This window comes from Lonchura striata, chromosome 6 (genome assembly GCF_046129695.1).
Source record: "Lonchura striata isolate bLonStr1 chromosome 6, bLonStr1.mat, whole genome shotgun sequence".
NCBI lineage: Eukaryota > Metazoa > Chordata > Aves > Passeriformes > Estrildidae > Lonchura > Lonchura striata.
In genome coordinates, this window is record NC_134608.1 from 1,087,509 (window position 1) to 1,111,565 (window position 24,057).

The window sequence follows — 24,057 nt, forward strand, 5'->3', positions numbered from 1 at the left end:
AAACGGGATTCGGAGCTGTTCCGTGTTCCCGGACCGCGGCGGCTCCTGGGGCGCCGGGGCAGCGCGGCCCCGTCCCGTCCTCGGGGCCTCCGGCCGCGCTCCGGCGCCCGATCCCGCCGCAGCCTCTGCTGCCACCCGCTGGAAAAGGATCGGGATCGGCATTCCCGGCCCTTCGGGCGGCAGCGCTTCCCGGGAAGAGGCTGGGACAGGGAGAAATCCATCCCTGGAGCAGGAGCTGTCCTACGGTTCAGCCACTCGCACCAGTGTGCCCCGCTCCGGTGAGACGCCCCTGCAGAGCTGCCCCAGCCCTGCACGGAGCCCGCAGGAATCCACGGAGCCCCTCCAGGGCTGGAGCCCCTCTGGAGCCAGGCTGGGAGAGCTGGGAATGTTCCCCTGGAGAGGAGAAGCTCCAGGAGAGCTCAGAGCCCCTGGCAGGGCCTGGAGGGGCTCAGGAGAGCTGGAGAGGGACTGGGGACAAGGATGGAGGGACAGGACACAGGGAATGGCTCCCACTGCCAGAGGGCAGGGATGGGTGGGAGATTGGGAATTGGGAATTCCTGGCTGGGCTGGAATTGCCAGAGCAGCTGTGGCTGCCCTGGATCCCTGACAGTGCCCAAGGCCGGGTTGGACACTGGGGCTGGAGCAGCCTGGGACAGTGGGAGGTGTCCATGGAACTGGGTGGGATTTAAGGTCCCTTCCCACCCAAAGTATTCCATGATTCCAAACCAAGAGGATGAAGCCTTGCAGGCACCATTCTAAGCTGGACAGCTCCTGGAATCTGCTGGCCCACAACTCTGAGTAATCTGTGAGTAAAAAGCTTCTCCTTGTTTATTACACTAAGGAAATTTAAAAAATCAAGCTGCCCCTAGAGTAAATTAAAAAGCAATTTCAGTTCCTTCTGGACTGCTCCTGAATTTATTATACAGTCATATCCTAGAAGCCACTTCTTTAGCTTGAAATGTATCAGAACTTGGCAGTCATTGGTTTCTATGTACATTTCTCCTTCCCAGGAGAAGCAGGACACGGAGAGGAGGAGCCTGGACAAGGAAATGCTACTTTGTACACATGGAAAAGTCAAGCATTGCTGGCAGGGTGGGAATGGAGGTAAAACATAAAACCAGAGCAGGGCAACTTTTCCAAACTGAAATCATTCCAGCATTCCTTCCCAGAGGGGCAGCAGGAGGCCCTGTGCCAGTGAACAACACATCCACAGAATCCATCACATGGAAAAGTAGGAATCCTTCTCCTCACTGGACGACTCTGGACTCTCGGTCACAAAGAGCTTCCCCACCACTGGGGCCGGGGTCACTCCTGCAATAAAAACAGGGATCATCAGGGCCAGAGAAGGTTCAGAGAGCACAAGGCTGATGGGACACAGCCCATGGTGGTACAGAAGAAGGGAAGGAGCTGGGAATGAGGAGGAGGAGCCAGGAATACTCACTCTTGGTTCTGCAGGAAGGTGGTGTCTCATGTGCAGCTGTGGCCTGAGGGAGGGAAGGAAGGAAAGAGCCTCAGCCAGGATTAGCACCAGCTCAGGGACCCATTTCCCAGAATTTCCACAACTGCTTTCCCTGAACCACAGACACAAGCTGCTCCCAGGATCACAGGGTTTTGTGGAAAAGCCAAAGGAGCTGCAGAGCCTGGGAGAGTGGAAGAATTGATACCTAAATTCAGGGATACAAGGTGACTTATGGTCACTGTTAGGAGTTGGACCAGATGATCCTTGTGGGGCCCTTACGGGTACCTCAGGATATCCTATGGTTATTGTTCCTTTTCCCACTGTTCAGAAGTATTTAACAAGAACCTAAAGATCATGGAATTCCAAAGCAATCCCAAATCCTGACTAAAAGCAACGGAGTTAAGCCTGAAAGCGAAGAGCTCCCTTCTCACAAAGGAACCTCTCTCCACAGCAGCAGACACCAAACCCAGGGAGGGTTCCCATTTTTTCCAGAGCACCCAGGGGGCTGTGATCCCGGAGTTCTGCCTCCTCTGGCCAGGCCGTGCCTGCCTCAGCTGGCAGTGGGCAGGGGAAGCAGCATTACCGACTTCTTCTTGACCTTGTCCCAGGTGCCTCGGGTGCCCTGCATGTTCTTCTGCATGCGGAACACGTGCCGGTCGTAGTCGTTCCTGGACACGGGGAGCAGGGCTCAGCGTGCTGCCACGGACCCCAGCCAGCCCCGGCTCCCACGGGGAACCAGCAGGGCTGGGTCAGGGCTGCAAATCCCACTGCAGCATCACACCAAGCCCCAGCCCCTTCCCGGCCCAGCCCACGAGACAAAACCCCTCTGGCTCTGGGTTCCCAGGGGGGTCCCTGCCTTGGGGCAGGACTGGAGGCTCTGCTGAGGCTGAAGGCCAACCAGGCCGTTCCCAGGGCTGGGAGCAGGAGCTGAGCAGCTCCAGCAGCACCCGGGGCTGCAGGGAAGAGCTTTCCCCAGGCAGACCAAGGCCGCAGGAGTGGCTGGAAGTGAACTGCTGGCCCAGCTCCAAAGCCATCTGTCTCAAAGGCAAAAAGGGATCCTGGGCAGTGCCGAGGCTCCCAGAGGGCTGCTGGGCGAGCTCCTACCTGTTGATGGGGACCAGCATTCCTGGGCTGATGTGCTCACACTGTGGGGTTTTCACAGGGGGAAAGAGGCCTGAGGAGGGGGTGAGCGGGAGCTCTGAGAGGGTGAGATCCTTGGTGTCCCCGTCCTGGTTCCCTCGCAGTGCTGGCAGCTGCAGAGCACCTCAGAGCTGTCAGTCACTGAGCCTGCAGTGCCCCTCTCCCCTTCAGCAGCCCCTCCGTTCCTCCCTGCCCTGGCTCTGACTGCCCCTGTCCCCTCGTGCCCAGAACTGGACACAGCCCTGCATCTCCACGTTGGTCCGAGTGCCCCTCCAGATCATGCCCAGCACTTGGCTGAGGGGTTTTGGTGCTGCCACACCCTCAAAAAACCATTCCTGGTTCCAATCCCAAGCTCCAAGCTGCCCAGGACTGCTCAGAAGGACAAGTACTCAGGTGGTGCTGTCACCATGCAGAGGCCTCTCCCAGCCTGTCCAACCTCACTGCCACCAGCCAAGGGCTGCTACAGCACGTGAAGAAAGAATCCTCTTCCCACAGATCCCCAGGATTTTACTGGTGGGACTGGAGCAGCCCTGGCACACCCAGCAGGAGAGCAGCCCCACAGGTGCTGTTGGCCCAGGTTTACCTGGACCTTCCTCTTCTGGAAGGGCGTCGTAACGAAGATGTCGTCGTGGTTGTCCTTGGCCAGATGGTCCATGTACTCCCTCATCTGCTGCTTCCGCTTGAGGGTGCCCACCTTGGCAGTGATCACTGGCTCCCTCTTGTCTGCAGGATCCAAACAGGAATTGTCTGAGACAGCAGCTATGGGGTTAAAATTCACTGCCTGCAGTCAGTGCCACAGCCCAGTCCGTCCTCTGGTGAAATCTCTTACAGCTTCTTTAGGATCCTTCCGTTCTCTCACACAATTTTTGCTTTCCAAAGCAGTTTCCCCACTCCATCTTCAGGGGAGGGTCACTGCAGAGCCTCCAGAGCCACTTCAGGGTCACACATCAGGTTCATGGTGACAGAATGACACACACAGTTCACTGTGACAGTGACAGAACTGTGCTCACACATGCCTTGCAGAGAGCAAACCCGCGGGTGTGTCCCCATGTCAGGAGGCAGCAAGGTTCAAGGGCTCTGCTGCTCAGGGACACTTTCACTGAAGCCAGGCTCCACTTGTATCCGTGGCAAACCTTAATCCAATCCAGCCCCCAGATGAAGCTGCAGTGTGGGGATGGCAAACACCAGAGAATGGGACTGGGCTGTGCTGACTCCACGCTGCCCTTGGGCATCCAAGAAGCCAAATCCCATCTGGACAGAGCTCTGCAAGGAGCTTGGGACCTGCTGGGCCTCAAGGAGCCTCTCAGGATGTCATGAGCTCTTTCCCCTGAGGGGTGAAGGCCAGAGAAAGTCTTCCCCTCATGCCAACAACTGGAAAACTCCACAAGAAGAGAAAGGTTCTTTCCTCTCTGTTTTTGTCACCTCAGTCATTCATGACATCCTCCAGCCTCCACACCAAAAGGTGACCTGGCTCACAGCCACACCCTGATGTGCTCTTGTGGATTTATTCCATGGGAGCAGAATTGGTGGGGCTGGAAAAGCCCTCCCAGCCCATGCAGTCCAACCCTTCCTCAGCACTGCCCCATGTGCCCAGGTGCCACATCCACAGGGCTTTGAAATCCCCCCAGGGATGGGCACTCCAAACCTCCCTGGGCAGTGCCAATCCCTGAGCCCCCTTTCCATGGGGAAATTCCTGCTGGTTCCACCCTGAGCCTGCCCTGCCCAGCCTGAGGCCGTTCCCTCTGCTCCTGTCCCTGTTCCTGGAGCAGAGCCCGACCCCCCGGCTGTCCCCTCCTGGCAGGAGCTGTGAGAGCCACAAGGTCCCCTGAGCCTCCTTTGCTCCAGGCTCAGCCCCTTCCCAGCTCCTCAGGAACTCTCCAGCCCCTTCCCAGCTCCTCAGGAACTCTCCATTCCCTTCCCAGCTCCTCAGGAACTCTCCATTCCCTTCCCAGCTCCCTCAGGAACTCTCCATTCCCTTCCCAGCTCCTCAGGAACTCTCCATTCCCTTCCCAGCTCCCTCAGGAACTCTCCATTCCCTTCCCAGCTCCTCAGGAACTCTCCATTCCCTTCCCAGCTCCCTCAGGAACTCTCCAGCCCCTTCCCAGCTCTGCTCCCTCCCCTGGACACGCTCCAGCCCTCAGTGTCTGAATCCAAATTATTTTCCACCCACACAACACCCAGAAAGAAGACGCTGGCACCTTTGTTCTCAGGTTTTCCTGAGGTGGTTCTCCTGGGCTGCTGTTTGGAGCCTTTCCCCTCCTGCTCCTCCAGGTACTTCCCCTGGCACTCCTCGGCCGAGCGGGACCCCACGGCCATGGCCACCTCCTGCCAGAAGCCACTCCTGTGCTTCGGGAAGGTCGCGATGGCCCTGCAGGGACAGCACAGCACAGCGTCACCAGGCAGGGCACGGGGCCACCAGGCAGGGCACGGGGCCACACGGTGTCACCAGGCAGGGCACGGGGCCACCAGGCAGGGCACCTGTGGGGCACAGCCCTGGCACCTGCCTGGCAATGACCTGGGCCATGGATTGAGGCAATCTGGGCTCTGCCTCTGTTGGCTCTGGCCTCTCCTTGCCCAGAGCAGCTGTGGCTGCCCCTGGATCCCTGGCAGTGCCCAAGGCCAGGCTGGACACTGGGGTTGGAACACCTGGGACAGTGGGAGGTGTCCCTGCCATGGCAGGGGTGGCACTGGGTGGGATTTAAGGTTCTTCCAACCCAAACCATCCTGGGATCCTGTGGTGTCTTTTCCTCAGAGCAGGCAAATTTATTTGAACACCTTCAACTGACAGATGTGTCGCAAGATAAATTTCATGCTCACTTGTGCAGGTCCCCTCAGACCTCAGCTCCTGCTCATCTAAAAGAGGTAAACCCAAATTTGGCCATTTTACACTCTGTGTCTATTAAATATTGCCCAGTGGTTTAAGTAATTGGATGATGGATTAATTAAACACACTTGCAGTTAACCTGCCCTTACCAAACCTGCTCACAAAACCACACCATGTTTAACCTGTTACTGCAGTTTGAGGAGGGAACCTGCTCCCTTTTCACCTGTGGCCTTCACCATATTATACTGATGTTCCATTTGTAAAGAAAATTAATAGGGAATTATAATTCTAGTTATTATTAGGGAATAATAGGGAATAAAAATAAGGAAATAAGAAATTAAATAGTGAATATTTCTAATAGGGAATTCAAACATCAAGGAAATCCGGGAAATCATTAATCTGAAAACCCCCAGTCCAGAACATTCAACCCCTTTTGATGCCTATGGGAAACTTTTCCTCTGAACACAGAATGAGCCCTTACCTGTGAAGGTTCTGTAATTCCCTCTCAGACCAATCATCAGCTGCCCTTGGAAAAAGTTCCAGAGATTTCTGCCCTTTTGCCTCTCTCAGTTTTGCTGCTGAATCCCTGGCACTGTTGGAGACTCCATGGCTTGTTTTCATCTGGGGTACTCTGGCATTCCTGTCCTTGCTGTGAATTTCCTCCTTCTGGATTTCGGGCTCGGTGCTGGAATCGACCAGCCTGGTCTGGTTGGCTCTGTCCTGTGCCCTCCTGGGTTGAGCAGGCAGGAGGGAAGCACTGGACTCAGAGGATGTTATCCCCTCAGAAGAGGACTCAGAAGACTCATCGCTGGACTCGGTCTCTCTCAGCCTCACCAGCCCGTTCCAGGAGGCCTTTCCTGTCCTTTGGCCACGGGAATTGCTTGCATTGTCCCAGGAACCTCTGGGGCCAGAGCAAGTTTTCCTCCTTCGAGACCCTGGTTTTAATCCAGACGTGTTTTTCCTCTTGATCACCAGTGGAATGCGCTCACTGGACTGCTCACTGCCCTCACTGGGTGAGTGCTCCTCCTCATCCTCTGAGGGTTCCTCGGTGAGGAGAATCCTCTCCTTTCCCGGGAGGCGCTGCCTGGCTGACCTGAGGGAGTACCTGTAGCCCTGCTTGTACGTGCTCGGCTCTCCAGAGCCTGCTGCTCTCTTTGCTGCCTCCGGGGCTCTGCTGCTGCCTTGGTTCAGCCCCCTGGTGTTTGAGGAAGCCGCCCTGGCAGGGAGCTGGGATTTCGTTTGTGTGCTCCTGATTCCAGGATCGTTCTCATCCGAAGGGAAGCGCCGTCCCTTCCTGCTGCCGGCAGATCTGGGGTGTCCCCTGGACGTGGCTCCCCTCTTGCTGCCTTTCCCTGGAAGAGGCAGCCAGAGCCCGTCAGGGGCGCGGGGCGGGTCCTGCTGTGCTCGCAGCACAGGGATCTGCACCCCTCCACAGCTTTACCTGCCAAACTACAAACTCAGAGCTGCTCTCAAGGGCTCTCCGAAACTCTACTGACTGAGCAGGCACATCCCCAAAACTCTGCTCTGTTCCAGAGAGCTTTCTGCAGGAAACATTGCAGCTGCTTTAAGAGAGAAACTTCTGCTTTATATTGCACATTCTTCCCAGGCTTCTAGCACCACCCAAACTCTACTAAAACCAAATTTTTACTAAAAATTCTATTAATAGATTTTCTGGCCAACATTTCATTTCTTCCATCCACGTTAAAAAGCAGGTCACTGGATTGGTGAACTCCAAAAAATCCAAATCCCTTCATTTCAATTTCCAGAATGAAATCCCTGTGTTCCCGTTATGTAATTAACAAAGTGATTTACAAACACAGTTCTTGTTTGGAGCTGTGAAACTCCACATGAATGCTACTCTGATGACTCTTCAGAGAAAAAGCAGTTGATCATTAAAATATTTTAATCATTTCTTTGCATTAACAGACCGAACCCTACTGCTCCAGCACCCACTCAATTCCACCGATTCCATCAATAATTTGAAAATAGAAAAAAAAATTAGTTTTTACCTTTACTTTGGCTTTTTGGCATTTCCTCTGTTGTCTTCATGTCTTCCTTTTGTTTATTCTTCTTGGAGTTGGAACTGGTCTTTTTTGGGGGTTTTTCACTACTAAGCATCTTCAAAATAAAACAATTTACTCTAAAACTAATTTAATCTCCTTTCCTCCAGGCTGAGCCCCCTTCCCAGCTCCCTCAGCTGCTCCTGTGGATCCAGCCCCTTCCCAGCCCTGTTCCCTTCCCTGGAAATACTCCAACCCCTCAGAGTCTCTCTTGCAGTGAAAGGCCCAGGACTGACCCCAGGATTTGAGGTGGGACCTCACCAAATTCCTGTCTGATAAAATTATCTTTCAAAACACCATTTTTTTCCCCAGAAAGAATTCCCCATTATGTCAGATTTAGAGATCACAATTATCTGATAATATGGACATAAGACTATTTTTGGTGTGTTTTCTAATACTTTGATCATGTTTCCAAGATTTCCTTTCTCTTCAGGTGCCTCTAAGAGCTGCACCTGTTCTGTTCCCTACCTGGCCAAGTTTAATAATTCTATTTAAGTCACACTTAAGAGGATCTTACCAGGCTGAGATAATCCACCCCTCCCTTTTCTATGGTGACATTCAGGTTCTGATCCACAAACTCCCTCTGCCCACACCAGAAGTTCAGGGGGGGTTTGATGAGGCGCCCGCTGCGAGTGTAGACCCTGTCGGAGTCATTCCTGGAGCTGTAATTTGGTGTTATGGCTGCAAGGGAAAAAAAGCCCAAAGAAAGAAGAGTTTTATCCCAAACACTGCATGGAAAATTCAGTTTAGCAGGTTTCACAAGCAAGAGGAACAATGTTGTATTTAAACTGGACTACAAGGGAAATGTAAAACATCCCCAGTTGTTCTTTTCAAAGCATTGCAATAGAAATAACGGGACTGAAGTAAGAAGCTTCACAAATGATAAAATTTACTGTGGTGAACTTTTTACTTTTACTTTGTTTAAAAGGTTATAAATACTGTGAAAGTCATTTGAGGAGGGAGAATGATAAAGAAAAGTTGTCACATGCTGCTCACTGAGACAAATAAGAGCGAAATATAAATGGGAGTAATGAGTGAAAAGCTTTTACAGTGCTAGCAAGAAAACCTGATTCCAGCACTAACAAACAGCACCATGGGGTTTGGGAAAGGCCCATTGGACAAGGAAAAGTTAAACCCCAGAGCCGAGTTAAACCCCAGAGCTGTCAGTGCCGTGGTGAGGCAGGCACTGCACTCAGAGGCTGAGCCAAAGCAGGGGCCTTTACAGCTTTACAGCCATTTCCTGGAAACACAACCAACACAACCCACTCCAGACAGCCCCAGTGTCTTTTCCAAAGGAAAGGATTGTTAAATACTCACAGATGTTCTCATCATTCCCTGGTGATACCTCATAGGTGGAGTTTCTCAGTGCAGGTCTCTTTGCACTGCTTGCTGAGCTTTCTGTGGTCTCCAACACATCAGTTCCCCCCATGGAGTCACTCTTCTCGTTTTCCTCCCCACAACTATCTTGAACTCCTTCTTTCCTGATGGTTTGGAGTTTGAGACAAGAAATAACAGCCACTGAGGAAGCTGTTCTTTAACAAAAGGGAGGATGTGAAGCCCTGGTGGGCAGGAGCCTGGTGGCCCAGCACAGCAGAGTGGTTTCATGCCCACATCTAAAACATTTCACACTCCTCTGCTGTAATACCCTCAAAAAGCAAAGCCTCAATGAACACTTAGAACACTGCAATGATAGAGAATGTCCGAAGAAGTTACCTCCTCCTTTCCTCAAGAAACTCCTCCACGTACTCCTTCCACCTTCTGTTGAAGCCAAAGGTGAACTTCTTGATGAAGCGGTAGGGGAACCCTGAGGGGAGCACAGGGGACACGAACAGCAGCTCAGCAGGGCTTGCACTCCCTCGGGGCACCGGAGAACCCCCAGAGCCTCTTGAACCCCAACATCAGAGGAACTGGCCCAGACTATTCCATCCAGCACACTCCACTCACTCTTGGGTCTAGGAAACCTCTGCAGCACTAGAGCCACTCTGCTCACAAGCCTTATGCTGCTACTTTTCCTTCTCAGAATATTAATATAGAAACAAATATAACTTCTTAGCAAAGTAATAAAATCTTCAATGGAGCAGATGAAGAACAAAAAGAAGATCAGACAAAACCGACAAAACCCAAATCCTCTGTCTTGTCTTCTCTCCACCTCCATACTAAAAACCCAAAACTCTAAATTTTTCACTCTGTGATAAACTATACTACTGTTGACTTCACACACTCAGATTCCAATTCATCCCAAAGTCTTGGAAGCTTTCTCTATAGACAAAGGTTAAAAGCAGTGTTCTCCTGGGGATCAGGATATCTCAGGACAGGCAGAGAAATATTCCCTGTGCCCTGGGTTCCATCCATGGGCCTGAAAGAGCCCACAGTGAGGGAGTGTTGTGTAAATATGGTGTAACACACCTGGGGCACACCTGTGTTAGGGGAAGTAATGCTGAGGGAACGGCTGGAGCTGGAAGTGGGGTGGAGGCTCAGGCTGGAATCAGGAAAGGCTCTTCCCCAGAGGGGCTGGCACTGCCCAGGCTCCCCAGGGAATGGGCACAGCCCCGAGGCTGCCGGAGCTCCAGGAGCCTTTGGGCAGCGCTGCCAGGGATGGACAGGGTGGGATTTTGGGGAGCTGGGCAGGGCTATGATTGGGATGATCCCTGTGGGTCCCTCCAGCTCCATGATTCCAACTAATCTTTGTGTCCTCAGAGCTGCCTGTGAGCACTGACAAGCAGCTCATTCCCAGCCAACGTGCCAGAGCAGCACACAGAGCAAGGAGAACAAGTCCTGTATTTCCATCTGCATGGAAATCCCATTTCCTTACAAATCCCACATGCTCCAAAGCAAGCTGAAAGAGTCTGTTATTTGTAAGGCATTCAGAATCAGCAGCTCACCCTCCTTCCTCATGGCAGCTGTGTCTATCTTGCCCTGCAGCAGGTAGACAGTTCCCGAGGAGGTCTGCACCTGGTTGTGAGTGATGCGCTCGGTGACGGCGCTGCTGTGCCACAGCTGGTTCGTGTCCCTGGCAAAAGACACAACAGCAACCACGGAAATCACCTCCAGAAGGGACTGCAGTCTGGAATGCTGGCACTCCATCAGGGAGGGGTGGTGATCCCTGCTTTCTGAGGGATTCAGGTGCAGGCAGGATGTGCTCTGGGCTCAGTTTTCCTTCTTAGCCGGGAATGACACAGCTCTGCCTCTGTGCCTGACACCGGGGCAGGGACAAAGTGAACGAGTCACCGCTGCAGGTGTCACTCGTGGGACAGCAGCTGGGATGAAGCCAGCTCATTACTGCAGCCCAGCTTGGAGGGGGCTTGGAGCAGCCTGGGACAGCGGGAGGTGTCCCTGCCCTTGGCAGGGGTGGGGCTGGATGGGCTCTAAGGTCCCTCCCAACCCAAACTGTCCAGAGCTATTTGATACTTGATTTATTTCTCTGAAGCTTTCTGATTATCTCAGCACAGGACTCTGAAATGAGTTCACCAGTAGCTCCCTGGATGCTGGCTCTCCTCCTCTTGCCCACACAAAGGAATTGTCTCTCTTCCTTGACAAAATCTAAGCTCTGCACCATTACCTCATGTTTGATGTCCATGGTTTACTTTACATTTAAATAATAAATTGGTTCTTACTTCCTTTTCCCATCCACACAGATTGCCATGTTTCCAGGCAGCACTTTAATCCTCCAACTGTTCAGGCAGATGTTTTTCTGTTTCAGATAAAAAAAAAGAAAATAAATCATTTAGAAGTATTTATTACCTAGGCCCCCTCAGTGATCAGATCCAATAACAGAAGTATCTCTTTCAGTATCTTCTAAGCTACAAATCTGGAATACTAGAGGATATCTGATCCTCGGCTCAGTCCTGAAGGTAACTTGGTTTAGTTCAGAAACAAACACTCTAGGCCATGGTGAGGAAGAAGAGAACAAGTCCCTTGCAATCCCAGATTTCCCCAGAGAACAAGGAAAGCACAGGCCTTGGGCAGGTGTGCTTGTGCCAGGGAATCCCAGGGATGCAGCACTGCTCTCCTAGGAAGAGATTCTGCTCCAGTTAAATTGATCAGGAGGCTGGATGCTCCATAGGAAAGCCAAGCCCTTCCCCTGCCCAACAGCGCATTCCTGGATGGATTCATGCCCAGCTGGGAAAGGTCTCTCCTCTCTGGATCTGAGCAGGCAGCCAGGAGCTGGCAGGGCCCTTGATCACACCATGGCTTGTGCACACTAAACCAAAAGTGCTTCTTTTACATAAAAAAATCCAGACCCTCAACGTTTGTCATCTTGGAGCATGGAAAAAAAGGAACCCTTTGCACGGGAAAATTTACTGGTAAAATCTAATGGAATAACAATTTATTCTCCTCTCAGTGTTCCTTGCTTTTGACAAGAAAAAGAATAACTTCCAGCTATCAGCCCAGAGGAATTTCTAATTTTCCCTCAGGGATTATTTTCTCCCACCTCTTTGTGTGCTTTGCCAGCAGGTTGATCAGTAGGAGGTTTATCCGAAGGGGCCTTGGGTTCTTCTGCCAGCTTCTGCTTCCTTGGGATTTGGACTGGAGAGCAGAGCATGATGCTACAGAAGCGCTGGGGGGACTTTTCAGGATTAGCCTCGGGTGCCTTTTCCACTGCTGGAGCAGCTGGTTTTTTGCTGGGCTGCAGCTCTCTCCTGTCTTCATGAAGCTCTCTATGTTCTCCATTTCCCCACCTTCCTCTCGCCCAATCCCCGTTTTTCAAAGGGGTGGAGTTCACTTGCAAAGGAGTAGACACTGCACTTCGAGACATTTCTCCATCAGCATCTACTTCTATAGATTCCACCAGGAAAACATCCACATCATCCTTATCAGAGTCCACATCCTGTGCAGGCTCATTCCCTGGCTGCTCAGCACCAGCAGGCTGCCCTGAAGGATTCTCTGCAGTTGTGGGAGGAGGAACATTCTGCTGGGTTTGGGTTGAAGGTGTTCTAGCTGCCCATTTAAATAAAAAAAAAAAGGAATAACAAAAAAATTAGGGATGTTTAAGCATGGGAAGAGGCTGCCTAGGGGGTGGGGGAGACCCATGCCAGGAGGGATTTAAAGCCCTGTGGATGTGGCACTTGGGGACAGGGGAGAGTCCTGGGGGAACAGTTGGACTTGATGGCCTCAGAGGGCTTTCCCAAGCTCAGCAGTGCCATGGCTCTCTGCCTGCAGGGAGTTTGTGTTCTCAGAGCAAGCCCAGTACCTTGTTGCTGCTGCAGCAGCTGCCACTTCACCCGCAGGAAGAACTTCTGGGGGGTTTCCAGCACGGGAGGCTCTGCTGGGGGCTCTTCCCTGGGAACATGAGGCAAAATTGGCTCTGGAAAACAACCAGACAAACAAACCCCAAAACCCTCTTTAGATTTATGGAAGAAAAACATTTCATGGGGGGCGGAGGTGGGAACAATATGATCTTTTATATGCTTTTTATTAAAAAAATCCCCACAGAGTCCCAGAAAGGTTTGAGTAGGAAAGGACCTTAAAACCCATCCCATTCCACCCCCTGCCATGGCAGGGACACCTCCCACTGTCCCAGGCTGCTCCCAGCCCTGTCCAGCCTGGCCTCGGGCACTGCCAGGGATCCAGGGGCAGCCACAGCTGCTCTTTTCCTCTCTTTCCTCTCTGTGCCAGGGCCTGCCCACCCCCATTGTAAAAAAGGGTCACATCCAGCTCGGTGCCAGCTGCAAACCTGCTGAGAGGGCACTGGATCTCACCATGTCATGGATAATGATAAAAACCAGCAGGGAGAGCCCAGGAACGTACCCCAGTGGGATTTCAAACCCCAGGCACGGTTCCATGAACATTTCTCTTCCCTGCACAGACCATAAGGAATAGCTACAGCAATTTTGGTTTTAGTTACAAGGTGTTTTTGAAGGTGTTGCACACATCCAACCCACTCATGAACACAACATAAAGAACAATTAGAGCCATAGCGAGGCAGAGGGGAAGGAAACCCAAAGGGAGGGAATCCTCTACGATACAGAGCAGGGAAGAGACATCAGCACTGCTGCAGACATATTTCAGCACTAAAAAACTTCACCACCCAACTTTTTTTAATCCCAGCAGCTGGGGTGCAACCAGTGCTGATGTTTTCTACAGCCACCAAGGGGCTCTGGCTGCTCTTCTCAGATCCTGGAAGAGCCATGAGCGGGACCAGAGGGAAAATGTTCACACCTGAGACAGCTCTCCTGGAGAAGCTGTGGAACAATCATTGCTTCCCAAGGTGTTGGTGTCAAGGGGCTTTGTCCTCTCCATGGGCCTTCCAAGGAGAAAGGATTAAGGCAATTGCTAGCAGCTTTGAGAGCTCTTTCCTTTCAACAGGAGACTCCAGTGTGCTCCAAAATAATAAAAACCGTTCGGGAAAAAGAACTGCTAATAATTCCTGTAATTTGGCATTGTGGACTAGTGTAAAGAATGAAGAGGTCTAGGAGAACGTGAAAATCAGGGATGTCACTTACTACAACACAAGACGCCTAGAAGTTCTGTGACCCAAACTCAGGTTTACTTACACCTTTGCGCTCTTTATTCCAGCTATCCACACCGGCATTCACACCATTCCCGTGGAGTCACCGGGGGCTCGTACAACTCACCTGCTCCGGGCTGGGCGCTGCGGTGCTGCGGGGCCGCGGGGCTCAGGATCACGTCGGGGGCGACAGCGCGCTGCCGCTCCGCCCGCGCCTTCATCCGCTGGAAGATCCTGAGCGGCGACTCCTGCGCGGCCGGCTCCGCAGCAAGGCTCCGCTGCGGCGGCCGCTCGGCGGCGGGCCCGGCCCGGCCCGGGAGATCGGGCCCGGCCCGGCTCCGGAGATCGGGGCCGGCCCGGCTCGGGAGATCGGGCCCGGCCCGGCTCTGGAGATCGGGCCCGGCCCGGCCGTGGAGATCGGGGCCGGCCCGGCTCTGGAGATCGGGCCCGGGCCGGCTCTGGAGATCGGGCCCGGGCCGGCTCTGGAGATCGGGGCCGGCCCGGCCGTGGAGATCGGGCCCGGGCCGGCTCGGGAGATCGGGCCCGGGCCGGCTCTGGAGATCGGGCCCGGCCCGGCTCTGGAGATCGGGCCCGGCCCGGCTGTCGCCATCATCCCGGCGCTCCGGCTCCCCGAGCTGCGAGCCCGAGGCGCGGCCACCCGCGGCCGCGCCGCTGCCCTGGCCCTGCAGGAGCTGCTTCAGCGGGGTGAGCGTCCCCGCGGGAATGCTGCTGAGGAACACCGAGCGCACTGGCGGCTGTCCACAGGCGGAGCGGCGGCTGGGGGTGGCGATAATGTCGCAGACCCCGCCGCGGCGGTCCCCGGCGAGCCCCGGCCCCGCCATGGCCGCGGACAGGCCCGGCGGCGCTCCCGGCCCGCCGCGCTCCCCTCACGGGCCCGCGCACAGATTCGAGCGCCGCCGCCGCGCCCGCCGATTGGCGGAGCTGCGGGCCGAGACCACCGAGCGCGGGCGCGGGGGGGTGTTACGAAATAAAAACCTTGCCGGATGGCGTTGAGGCAGGCGGGAGCAGGCCCGGGCTATGCTCGAGCTCCCCTCCCCTCGGCATGGTGGTTCGGTCCGCCTGTGGGCGGGCTCCGCAACCGTTAGCGCTGAGAGGGGCGGGCTGAGGCGGGGACGGAACGGGGCCGGGCCGAGATGGGGCTGAGGCGGGACCGGAACGGGGCTGAGGCGGGGACGGAACGGGGCCGAGGCGGGGACGGAACGGGGCCGAGGCGGGGACGGAACGGGGCCGGGCCGAGATGGGGCTGAAGGGGGAACCGGATCGGGCCGGGGCTGAGGCGGGGCCGGGACGCGGCTCCACGGGAAGGTCCGGAGCTTACGAAGAGCCCCGGGAGCGCCGCGGGGCGCAGCCGCGGCTCGCCGGAGCCTTTGCGGTGTGCGGGAGCCGGCGGAGGCAGAGCCCCAGGCCTGGCAGGCTCTGGTGTGTCCCGGCCGGAAGATCGTGTAGTAGGGGTTCAGAGGTCAAGCGGCAAACAGGGGAAGTTACTTGAATAATGCATAAAAAATAGAGGATAAATTGGAGTCACAGGTGTAGCCAGCTGTAGTCCTGCTAACAAGCAGCTGCAGTGGGATCAGGTGTGTCTGATTCCCAAATTAATCCCAGCAGGTGAGTTAGAAACTCAGGTCTGGGTACAAAATTACTTCAGTGTGTGCCTGTTGATAATAAACAGCTGTCTTTAGAAACAAGGTGTTAATTTGGGGTCCTGTTTGCTGCTTTTCAGCTTGTTAAAATAATGAAAGACTGGGTTCATTGCAGGAGATGCACGTGCTAATTAGCAGGCCAGTTAACAGAGCAGAGAGGGAGCTGTGCTTGCTGCTCCCCAGAGAATTCGGGAGAAGGAGCCCCCAGGGCTGCAGTGCGGGATCAGAGGCAGGTGAGTGTCAGGGGAGGGGGCCATGGAAACACAAGGGAGCTTTGCATTTCCTCTGCTGGCATCTGCCTGGCCTTGGCTCCTAGGCTGCTCCTGTCTCAGGGTCTCGGTGCTGGGCTGACCCCAAGAGTGTAAAAGCCCTTGTTTCCCAGGCCATGCAGCTAAAGAAGTCTGAATGTGCAGGATCAGCTTCTCAAGGGTGTTTATTTTTCCTTATCCAGAACATTCTTTCTCTGCCCTGCTGAGCTCTGTCCAGCAGCTCGGCCATGGCAATCTGCGTCTCACCTCGGGCAGAGTTTACATTATATACTCAAAAGTTATGTGTGCTATATTTACAATATATTTACAATGTGCGCTATATTGGCTATATTTACAATATAGCCAATATCTATCATCTATGTTGGACAGTGTGTCTGTACCTTAAACCAACAGAAAAGTGTCACCAGCACAGCAAGACATGGAGGGCAAGAAGAAGGTCAGGATATGTCCAAATTCCTCCATCTTGTACCCCTGAACCCCATTCTAAAAACCCCAAAATTCTACTTTTCCACCCTGTGTTAACTCCCACACTACTCAAACTCTTGTGGCTGTAATTCCTCACACAGAGTTGGCAGCTTTTTCCACAGGCTAAGATGGAAGCCACGGGTGTTTGTGACTTTGTGCCAGGGTCTGGAGCAGCCAGGGCAGCCAGAGGGATGTGCTGGGCTCTGACAGTCCTGCTGGAGCTTCCCAGGGAAGGAATGGGGCTGGCAGATGTGTAGGTGGAATAGAGAATGAGACCATGGAAAAGTTACGACAGGGATAACAAGCTGTGTTTAGGGTTTGCATCAGTGAAATGTCTGATTGTGGTTTCTGATGCACTGACTTCACACAGTTGGCATGGCTGCATTTGGTTCATGTGTCCTTAAAAAGCACAAAACCCCCTGTTCAAGCCATCATTTACTCCTTACAGATATTTCTTAACTCCTTATCTGCTCAGCTTTTGCCTAAATGATCAAAAGCAAAGAAAATTCGTTTTGCTCCAGTTAGTTGCAGAAGCCACCATTGTGCTTCATTCCAGGAACAAAAAATCCACAGGAAGTCAAGATTTAAGATCCCAAAAAGCTGAATAAACATTTATTTTTATACCTCTATACTCAATATACAGGATTGATTAATTAACTGACAAGACTTGTCAAAGGAACCTTCCAAAAAAAGGGAAAAACTTTAAACATTTCTATGAAAAAAACACAGGAAAGCACACACCCTCAGCCCAATTTCCCAAGGAGAAATTCCTCCTTTCCAGGAACAAACGCGTGTGTGAGATTTGTGGGTGTAATTTGGGTAGCTGTGGAATTCCTACAAATTTTGTTAGAATTCCTAAGATACATTAGCATGGCTGAGCAGGTCCCCTCTTGTTTGTGTTACCAGATGCCAGTGGAGCTTCCCAAATGGAATCCCAGGATGGTTTGGGTGGGAAGGGACCTTCAATCCCACCCAGTGCCACCCCTGGATGGGCAAGGACACCTTCCAGTGTCCCAGGCTGCTCCAACCCCAGTGTCCAACCTGGCCTTGGGCACTGCCAGGGGTCCAGGGGCAGCCACAGCTGCTCTGGCAATTCCAGCCCAGCCCCTCTCCAACCTCCCAGCCAGGAATTCCTAAATCCCAATATTCCATCTAAATTTCCCCTCTGGCAGAAATACATTTTTTTTTCCCATAAATGGCATTTCTTGAATATATTTTAAGCTTGTTTGCTGTTTGTTCCATAAAGGAAGAGATCGGGTCTATTATTCAGAAAAGAAAGACTAATCCAGATGAAACAGGAAAAGCTGTTGAGGGTAAAAGAGATAATTTGATTTTTGTTGAGTGTCAGTGGTTCTGGGGCAGAGAGGTGCACCTGGAAACAATAAATGCAGATTTAGCTCAAGGCCTCTAAGTGACTTCTGAGCCTCATCGGCTGCTTGTGCTGTGGGTTTAGAAGGAGGAAAGTGGGTTTTACTGGGATTTATCCATGTGGATCTCTGCAATTACCAGGAAGCACCTAAAACTGGGAATCCTGCTGCTTCTCTTTGGGAAGGTGGCTGATGGCAATCAAAATCTTCATGGAAAAAAAAAAAAAAATTCATGGGGCAAGGATGATGATTCCATTCTAAAAACTTTTCCAAGTGCCCCTTCCAGACTTCTGCCTCTTTAGGTCCCAGTGGAGGTGCAACCCATGCAGCTGAAGTTTCTGCCCTGGGTGGATCAGCAGTTTTGGCAGCAGCTGCAGAAATTCCACCCCAAAAGTCTGTGGTGTGGGTTGTACAGCCCAGACACCTCGGTGAGATCTGCAGTGTGGGGATAAACTGGGGAGAAACCCCAGAACACCCCTGCATGCTGTTTGGCTGAGGGGGGTGTGCTTTTCTGTGTTTTTTCATGGAAATATTTAAGGTTTTTCCCTTTATTTGGGAGGTTCCTTTGACAAGTCTTGTCAATTAATCAAATCCTGTAAATTATATATATCAGGTATAGAGGTATAAGAAAAATATTTATTCAGCTTTCTGGGATCTTAATTAATTGCATGTCTGGAAGCAAAACCCAAATGTTTATTTTGTTTGGGGCAGCTGGAAGAAAATACTTATATTTCATATATTTATACATATATAGGTTTGATTTATTAGTGAATAGTCTTCATTAAACCTAAGGAAACGTTTTCCTGCTGGATTTCATTGTATCTCTGTGAAGAAGCAGACTGACAGAACACCACACACTGTGCTTAGGGTGTTTTATTCTTATTTCATCTTTTCCTCCTCTGGTTTAGGATTATTTATGTTCCCAGCCAGCAGCTCGGGGGGTGGAAGGAGGGAGTGGGAAAGGAGGTTGTGCTTTAGGGATAGCAGAAAAATAATGAACAACAAAAAAAATGAATTACGAGCAGCTGTGCCCGGGCTGGGGTTCCTCTCGTGAGGGAACATTTCTGCATGCCGGGGGAAGCCCAGCGTTCCGGAGGGAAGGAGAAGCGCCCAGGTGCGATGGGAGAGGAGCGCTGTCCCCACGAGGTGGCAGGAGCTGCCTGCCCGCATCCATCCATCCCTGCCCGCATCCCTGCCCGCATCCCTGCCCGCAGCCATCCATCCCTGCCCGCATCCCTGCCCGCATCCCTGCCCGCATCCCTGCCCGCAGCCATCCATCCCTGCCCGCATCCCTGCCCGCATCCCTGCCCGCATCCCTGCCTGCAGCCATCCATCCCTGCCCGCATCCCTGCCCGCATCCCTGCCCGCATCCCTGCCGCTGCCAGCGCCGCGATCCCGCTCCGCCCGGGAGCAGCCGCTGGAGCCAGGCTGCGGGACGGGAGCGGGCCGGTGCGCGGCACAGCTGAGCCGGCCATTCCCGCAGCTGCCTCGGGAAAGCTGCGGCTGCTCGTCGCTCACACGGAGCTGCTGCTGCCGCCCTCCCGCTCGCGGTCCCCTCGCACCACACGAGCGTTTTGGCTGATTTTGCTGCCACGTGAGGCACAGAAATGACACTGCCAGGGACAGCACCCCGGGAGCAGCTGGGGCTGGGCCAGGCAGCTCAGGCTGGAATCAGGGAAAGGCTCTTCCCCAGAGGGGCTGGCACTGCCCAGGCTCCCCAGGGCACGGGCACGGCCCCGAGGCTGCCGGAGCTGCAGGAGCCTTTGGGCAGCGCTGCCAGGGATGGACAGGGTGGGATTTTGGGGAGCTGGGCCGGGATGGGGCTGGGATGATCCTGTGGGTCCCTCCCAGCTCAGGACATTCTGGGTTTCAGTGAATGATTTCTGACTTGTAAAGGAAACAGCCCCAACTCTTAGGCAGTTGTTCTGGTGACTGTCACCTCCGTGAGAAAACTGTGCCTTCCTTCCCTCCTACCTGGAATGGTTTTGCTTTGAGTTTCCAGCTGCTCCCCTGCCCAGCAGGGTTCCCTAGGAACACGTACCCCCACGGGCTCCTGAGTGCTGCCCTCAGTCCTGTCCCACAGCTGTCACAACCTGAGCTCATTTTTAATTCCCCTCTCATTTTCCCACTGCTGCTGGAATGCATTCCTTAATATTCCCTGTAGTGCTTGGCTGCTGCTTTCTTGTTTCGGTGTGCGAGTGTTCCTGGCTAGTTCCTGAGCCCTGGTTCTCGTGCTGGCCCCGCTGATTCTCTCCTTTCCCAGAGATTCTTTCCCTGGCTGTCCCTGGAGAACAATCCCAGCCTGTCCCAGCTGGAAGCACTGAGCCAGGCACTGCTGCAGCTTCTGGACCGGTTTCTCTCTGAGTTTGGGGATTTGAAGCTTTGCCTGCACAGGAGCAGGAGGAATTCCCTGTCCTCCTGGTGAGCATCTTCCCCTGCATCTCCTCAGAATGAGAATTCCGAGTTTGGTTATTAATTACAATTCTGGCTGTGTGTTGGAGGGAGCTGCAGCTAGTCCTAAGTTCTGTGCTCTATTTCTGAGGCCTGCTTTCACAGCTTTCTGAAAGTCTTCTTACTTTTATTATTTCCCACGTGGCTCGAGACGTTTCTGTGGGGCATTTATGGGAATGGAGAGCAGGGCTGGGAGCTGCTGAGCCGCTGACTGAAGTGGATGTGCTGACCCTGGCGGGCCAGGAGGCTCTGCCAGCAGCGCCCCGAGGAGGAGAACGCTGTGCTTGCCTGGGCTTGGCACGCAGAAAATGCCAGACCTGTGCGGGTTTGTGCAAAGCTGTGATGAAGCAGTGTTACTAAGGAACCTAAGTGTTGTGGGTAGTGCTATTTTTAGCTGGAGCTGCAAAGGTATAAATACTGAGCTTTTGGAATCTCTGAACAGCTTCCTGTGTGCCAGCCATGGGGACCCCATCTCTTCTATCACTCGCTGTCAGCATTCAGGTAGAGATTTTTCTAAAATCCTATCACCATCCTGGGCATTAATCTGCCACCCCAAGCCCCCTCACTGTCAGCCTGCCTCGTGTTGCCTGGCTGGCCAGTCCCATTTAACGTTCTGGAGCTTTTGGGGGCTGCTCACAAGTTCTGTGAAAACTGTGGTAAGCTCAGGTTGTAGTCACTTAATAATCTTATTTAAACAGTGACTGAATAGAAAATATTTAGTTGCTAGTATAAAAAATGAATATTCCCCTCAGCATCTTTGCAAGCACAAAAGATAAATATTTGTTTTATGCATTCTCTAAGAATTACTGTATTGATTCCCAATAACAAGTCTAAGCTATTACAATAATTTCACCTGTTAATTCTTTTAAAACATCCTTGTTGTCTTTTCCCTTATTGGCAAAGTTTTATTTTTACTCGTCTCTGTAACTTTCCTTATCTTTTGAGTGTTTTTGCTAAGTGATCCCTTAGAGTAATCTCCACTGGCTGCAAGGCTGATTTTAATTTAAAGACAAATTTGTTGTGCCTGTTATTAACACACAGCACATTGTGATGATGGAGTGCCCTGGTTTGGGCTGGGATAGAGTTCAGTTCCTTCCCAGGAGCTGGGAGTGATTTGGGTTCAGGATGAGGATGATGAGTTGGGGTTAAACCACCAGAGGCTGACATTTCCCTGTGGGGCGAGATGTTCTCCCAGTGCCATAACCTGCCCCAAGATTTAGCAAGAAGTTATGCAGAAGTAACAAATGAAATAAAAAAATTCTTGTGGCTCATAATTAGGGCTGTTTTAAAGAGGATTTTTCTCTGGTGGTCATTTCCCAGCAGTGTTTTCATTCATGGAAGAGAAATCACCTCAGAAATAACAAATAGATCAAACTTGTGCATCTGAGCAAGGCCTGAGCTAACATGGTGTAAAACAGAACCATGCTTAAAGCAGAGCCCTGTGCTTTTCTGTTTTGTTTTTCTTCACCAAGGCCTAAGCCACTGCTGGAAAGACTCCCTGTGTAATTCCCTGCTAACTGGAAATGGGGAAGAAAACGTTCCCCTCAGTTCTTTGAACCAAGAGCTGTTGGTAGTTTCATTCTCTCCTGGAGTGTTACTCCAGTGGTGATGAGATTCAGCCTAATCTGCATTAATGTTGCCTTTTAGCATCGGTTCAGGAAGGAGCCCAAAACCCCACCTGGAGCTCCACGGGGCTGTTCTGGAACGGGCACAGAGCTGGAGATCCATCCTTTGTAGGGGATAATAAATGTTAATGCACTCCTTAGCATTTCAATGTCATGATTAAATATTCCAGAGCCTTATTAATTGAATATTTTATATTCCTGCAAATGGCCTTGATCCTCACAATGGCATACTAATTCCAAGGGAAGGGAGAGGGAGCAAGTTCAGATTCCTGCAAGGAGTCCCTGCAAACAAGGCTTTTGAACTGACAGCACGAATGGGTTCTTGGGCAAGTTGCTGTGCATGAAGCAGGACCTGGAGGCAATGTGGCTGTGTTTGCATTCTGGATTTATGGGGTTCCAGAGTCACGTGGGTGGTTTGCTGCTGGTACTGCAAGGGGAAGCTCAGTAATGGATTATCCCAGGGGATTAAAATCCTGTAGGTCTCAGTCACCAACCCATCAATGACACCAACGTCATCATTCTGGGCTGCAGAGATGAACCTTTCTACTCTTGTTAGAACTGAAGGAAATTCCAGATTCCTCCTCCCCTGAAGTCACAAAGAGTGGGAAGGTTTGCCAAAAGGGAACTCATGGCTCTGTTCAAGAGATGAGGAGGAGGAGCTGAGGGAGCTGGGAAGGGGCTGGAGAGTTCCTGAGGGAGCTGGGAAGGGGCTGGAGAGTTCCTGAGGAGCTGGGAAGGGAATGGAGAGTTCCTGAGGAGCTGGGAAGGGGCTGGAGAGTTCCTGAGGAGCTGGGAAGGGAATGGAGAGTTCCTGAGGAGCTGGGAAGGGAATGGAGAGTTCCTGAGGAGCTGGGAAGGGGCTGAGCCTGGAGCAAAGGAGGCTCAGGGGACCTTGTGGCTCTCACAGCTCCTGCCAGGAGGGGACAGCCGGGGGGTCGGGCTCTGCTCCAGGAACAGGGACAGGAGGAGAGGGAACGGCCTCAGGCTGGGCAGGGCAGGCTCAGGGTGGGCACAGCAGGAATTTCCCCATGGAAAGGGAGCTCAGGGATTGGCACTGCCCAGGGAGGTTTGGAGTGCCCATCCCTGGAGGTGTCCCCTGGAGGTGGCACTCAGAGCTCTGGGCTGGGGACAAGGTGGGCATGGGGCACAGCTGGGACTCCCTGGGCTGGGAGGGCTTTTCCAGCCTCAGGGATTCCAACATTCCCAATTCAATTTTCTCCTGGCAGAACTTCCATGCAGGGTTACAGGGAGTATATGTTGTTGTAGATATCAAATACATTTCTTGCTTTTCTTTCTCACATACTGCAAAAATAGTAATTAACAAATAAATAAGCCATTAAGACTGTGGGAGGCAGCCAAATCTGCCCCTTCCTTTTGTGGGGCTGAAGTTCATCAGTCCATTTCTGGTGAAATTTAGTGTCAGGTGTGGAGTTTTTGCTCCACACTTTTATGGCTATCCCAGCTTTCCATCCACTAAGACTCCGCACTGGTGGTATCTTTTTCCTTCCTCTCTCTCCTATTTTGATAAAATCTGATTTTGCTGAAGCACTTTCTAGAGAAAACAAACAAAAAAAACCCAACAAAAATAAAACAAAACAAAAAGTCTGTTAATAAAATTGTTTTCCAAGAGCATTGGTGTCCCAGCTGGGCCTGGGAATTATCCAGGAGGCTGGAGAAGCAGCAGCTGGGAGGGAAGCAGTGATGCAATGAGGAGGGAAGCAGGGAGCCACTCGGGGTTGCCATGGCTACTCCATCGTGGTGTCCCTTTGGATGGCTTCATTCCAGAGCTGGGGCACTGCTGGCACTGAGCCCACCAGGGCTGGGCACACTCGGTGCCACCAGTGCCAGGGCTGGGAGGAGCAGGCAGAGCACTGGGGGTGTCCAGCAGGGCACGGTGGGGTTTGGAGCTGCTCGTGAGGATGAGGAGGAGCTCTGTGGGACGTGGGATGGGTCCCTGAGTCAGGGCTGCTGCCCAGCTCTGGCTCGTTTCCCTAGGGAAGGGGGAGTGACACCTGGAACTCTCGATTTTCAGGGAATTAAGGTCCCTTGAAGCATTCTTGCTGCAGGATTTGTGCAGTTTATCAGGGCAGTGGTGCTGGCACTGATCCCTCCCCAGCTAGTGCTGGCATCCCTGTGCTCCAGAAGAGAACCCTGAGGCCCCCACGAGGGTCTGCTGCTAAAGGAGTTTGGGAAGAGATGATCCCAGGAGCTGGTGTGTGAGACAAAACAGGAGTTGAGATGGGATATTGGGAATAAATTCCTGGCTGGGAGGGCGGGGAAGGGCAGGG

At 52.7% G+C, this 24,057-nt stretch overlaps 1 protein-coding gene across 2 annotated transcripts; it reads right to left on the minus strand.

The window, feature by feature from the left end:
- Positions 1 to 804: 804 nt before the first annotated feature.
- Positions 805 to 14,234, minus strand: MIS18BP1 (MIS18 binding protein 1). 2 transcript variants are annotated; one of them, XM_077783865.1, is made up of 16 exons: positions 14,059 to 14,234; positions 12,675 to 12,788; positions 11,916 to 12,421; positions 11,098 to 11,174; positions 10,366 to 10,493; positions 9,197 to 9,287; positions 8,801 to 8,964; positions 8,001 to 8,164; positions 7,433 to 7,541; positions 5,905 to 6,775; positions 4,798 to 4,967; positions 3,183 to 3,322; positions 2,564 to 2,712; positions 2,043 to 2,127; positions 1,442 to 1,484; positions 805 to 1,311 (listed from the first exon to the last, which is right to left on the minus strand). In XM_077783865.1, exons 1-16 carry the CDS (start codon positions 14,150 to 14,152, stop codon positions 1,220 to 1,222), a joined length of 2,997 nt encoding a protein of 998 aa, XP_077639991.1. In that variant the 5' UTR covers positions 14,153 to 14,234; the 3' UTR covers positions 805 to 1,219. The 2 variants fall into 2 exon arrangements, with proteins under 2 accessions (XP_077639991.1, XP_077639990.1); XM_077783864.1 differs by lacking the exon at positions 14,059 to 14,234 and having other exon boundaries at positions 12,675 to 13,247.
- Between the last annotated feature and the right edge of the window lie 9,823 nt (positions 14,235 to 24,057).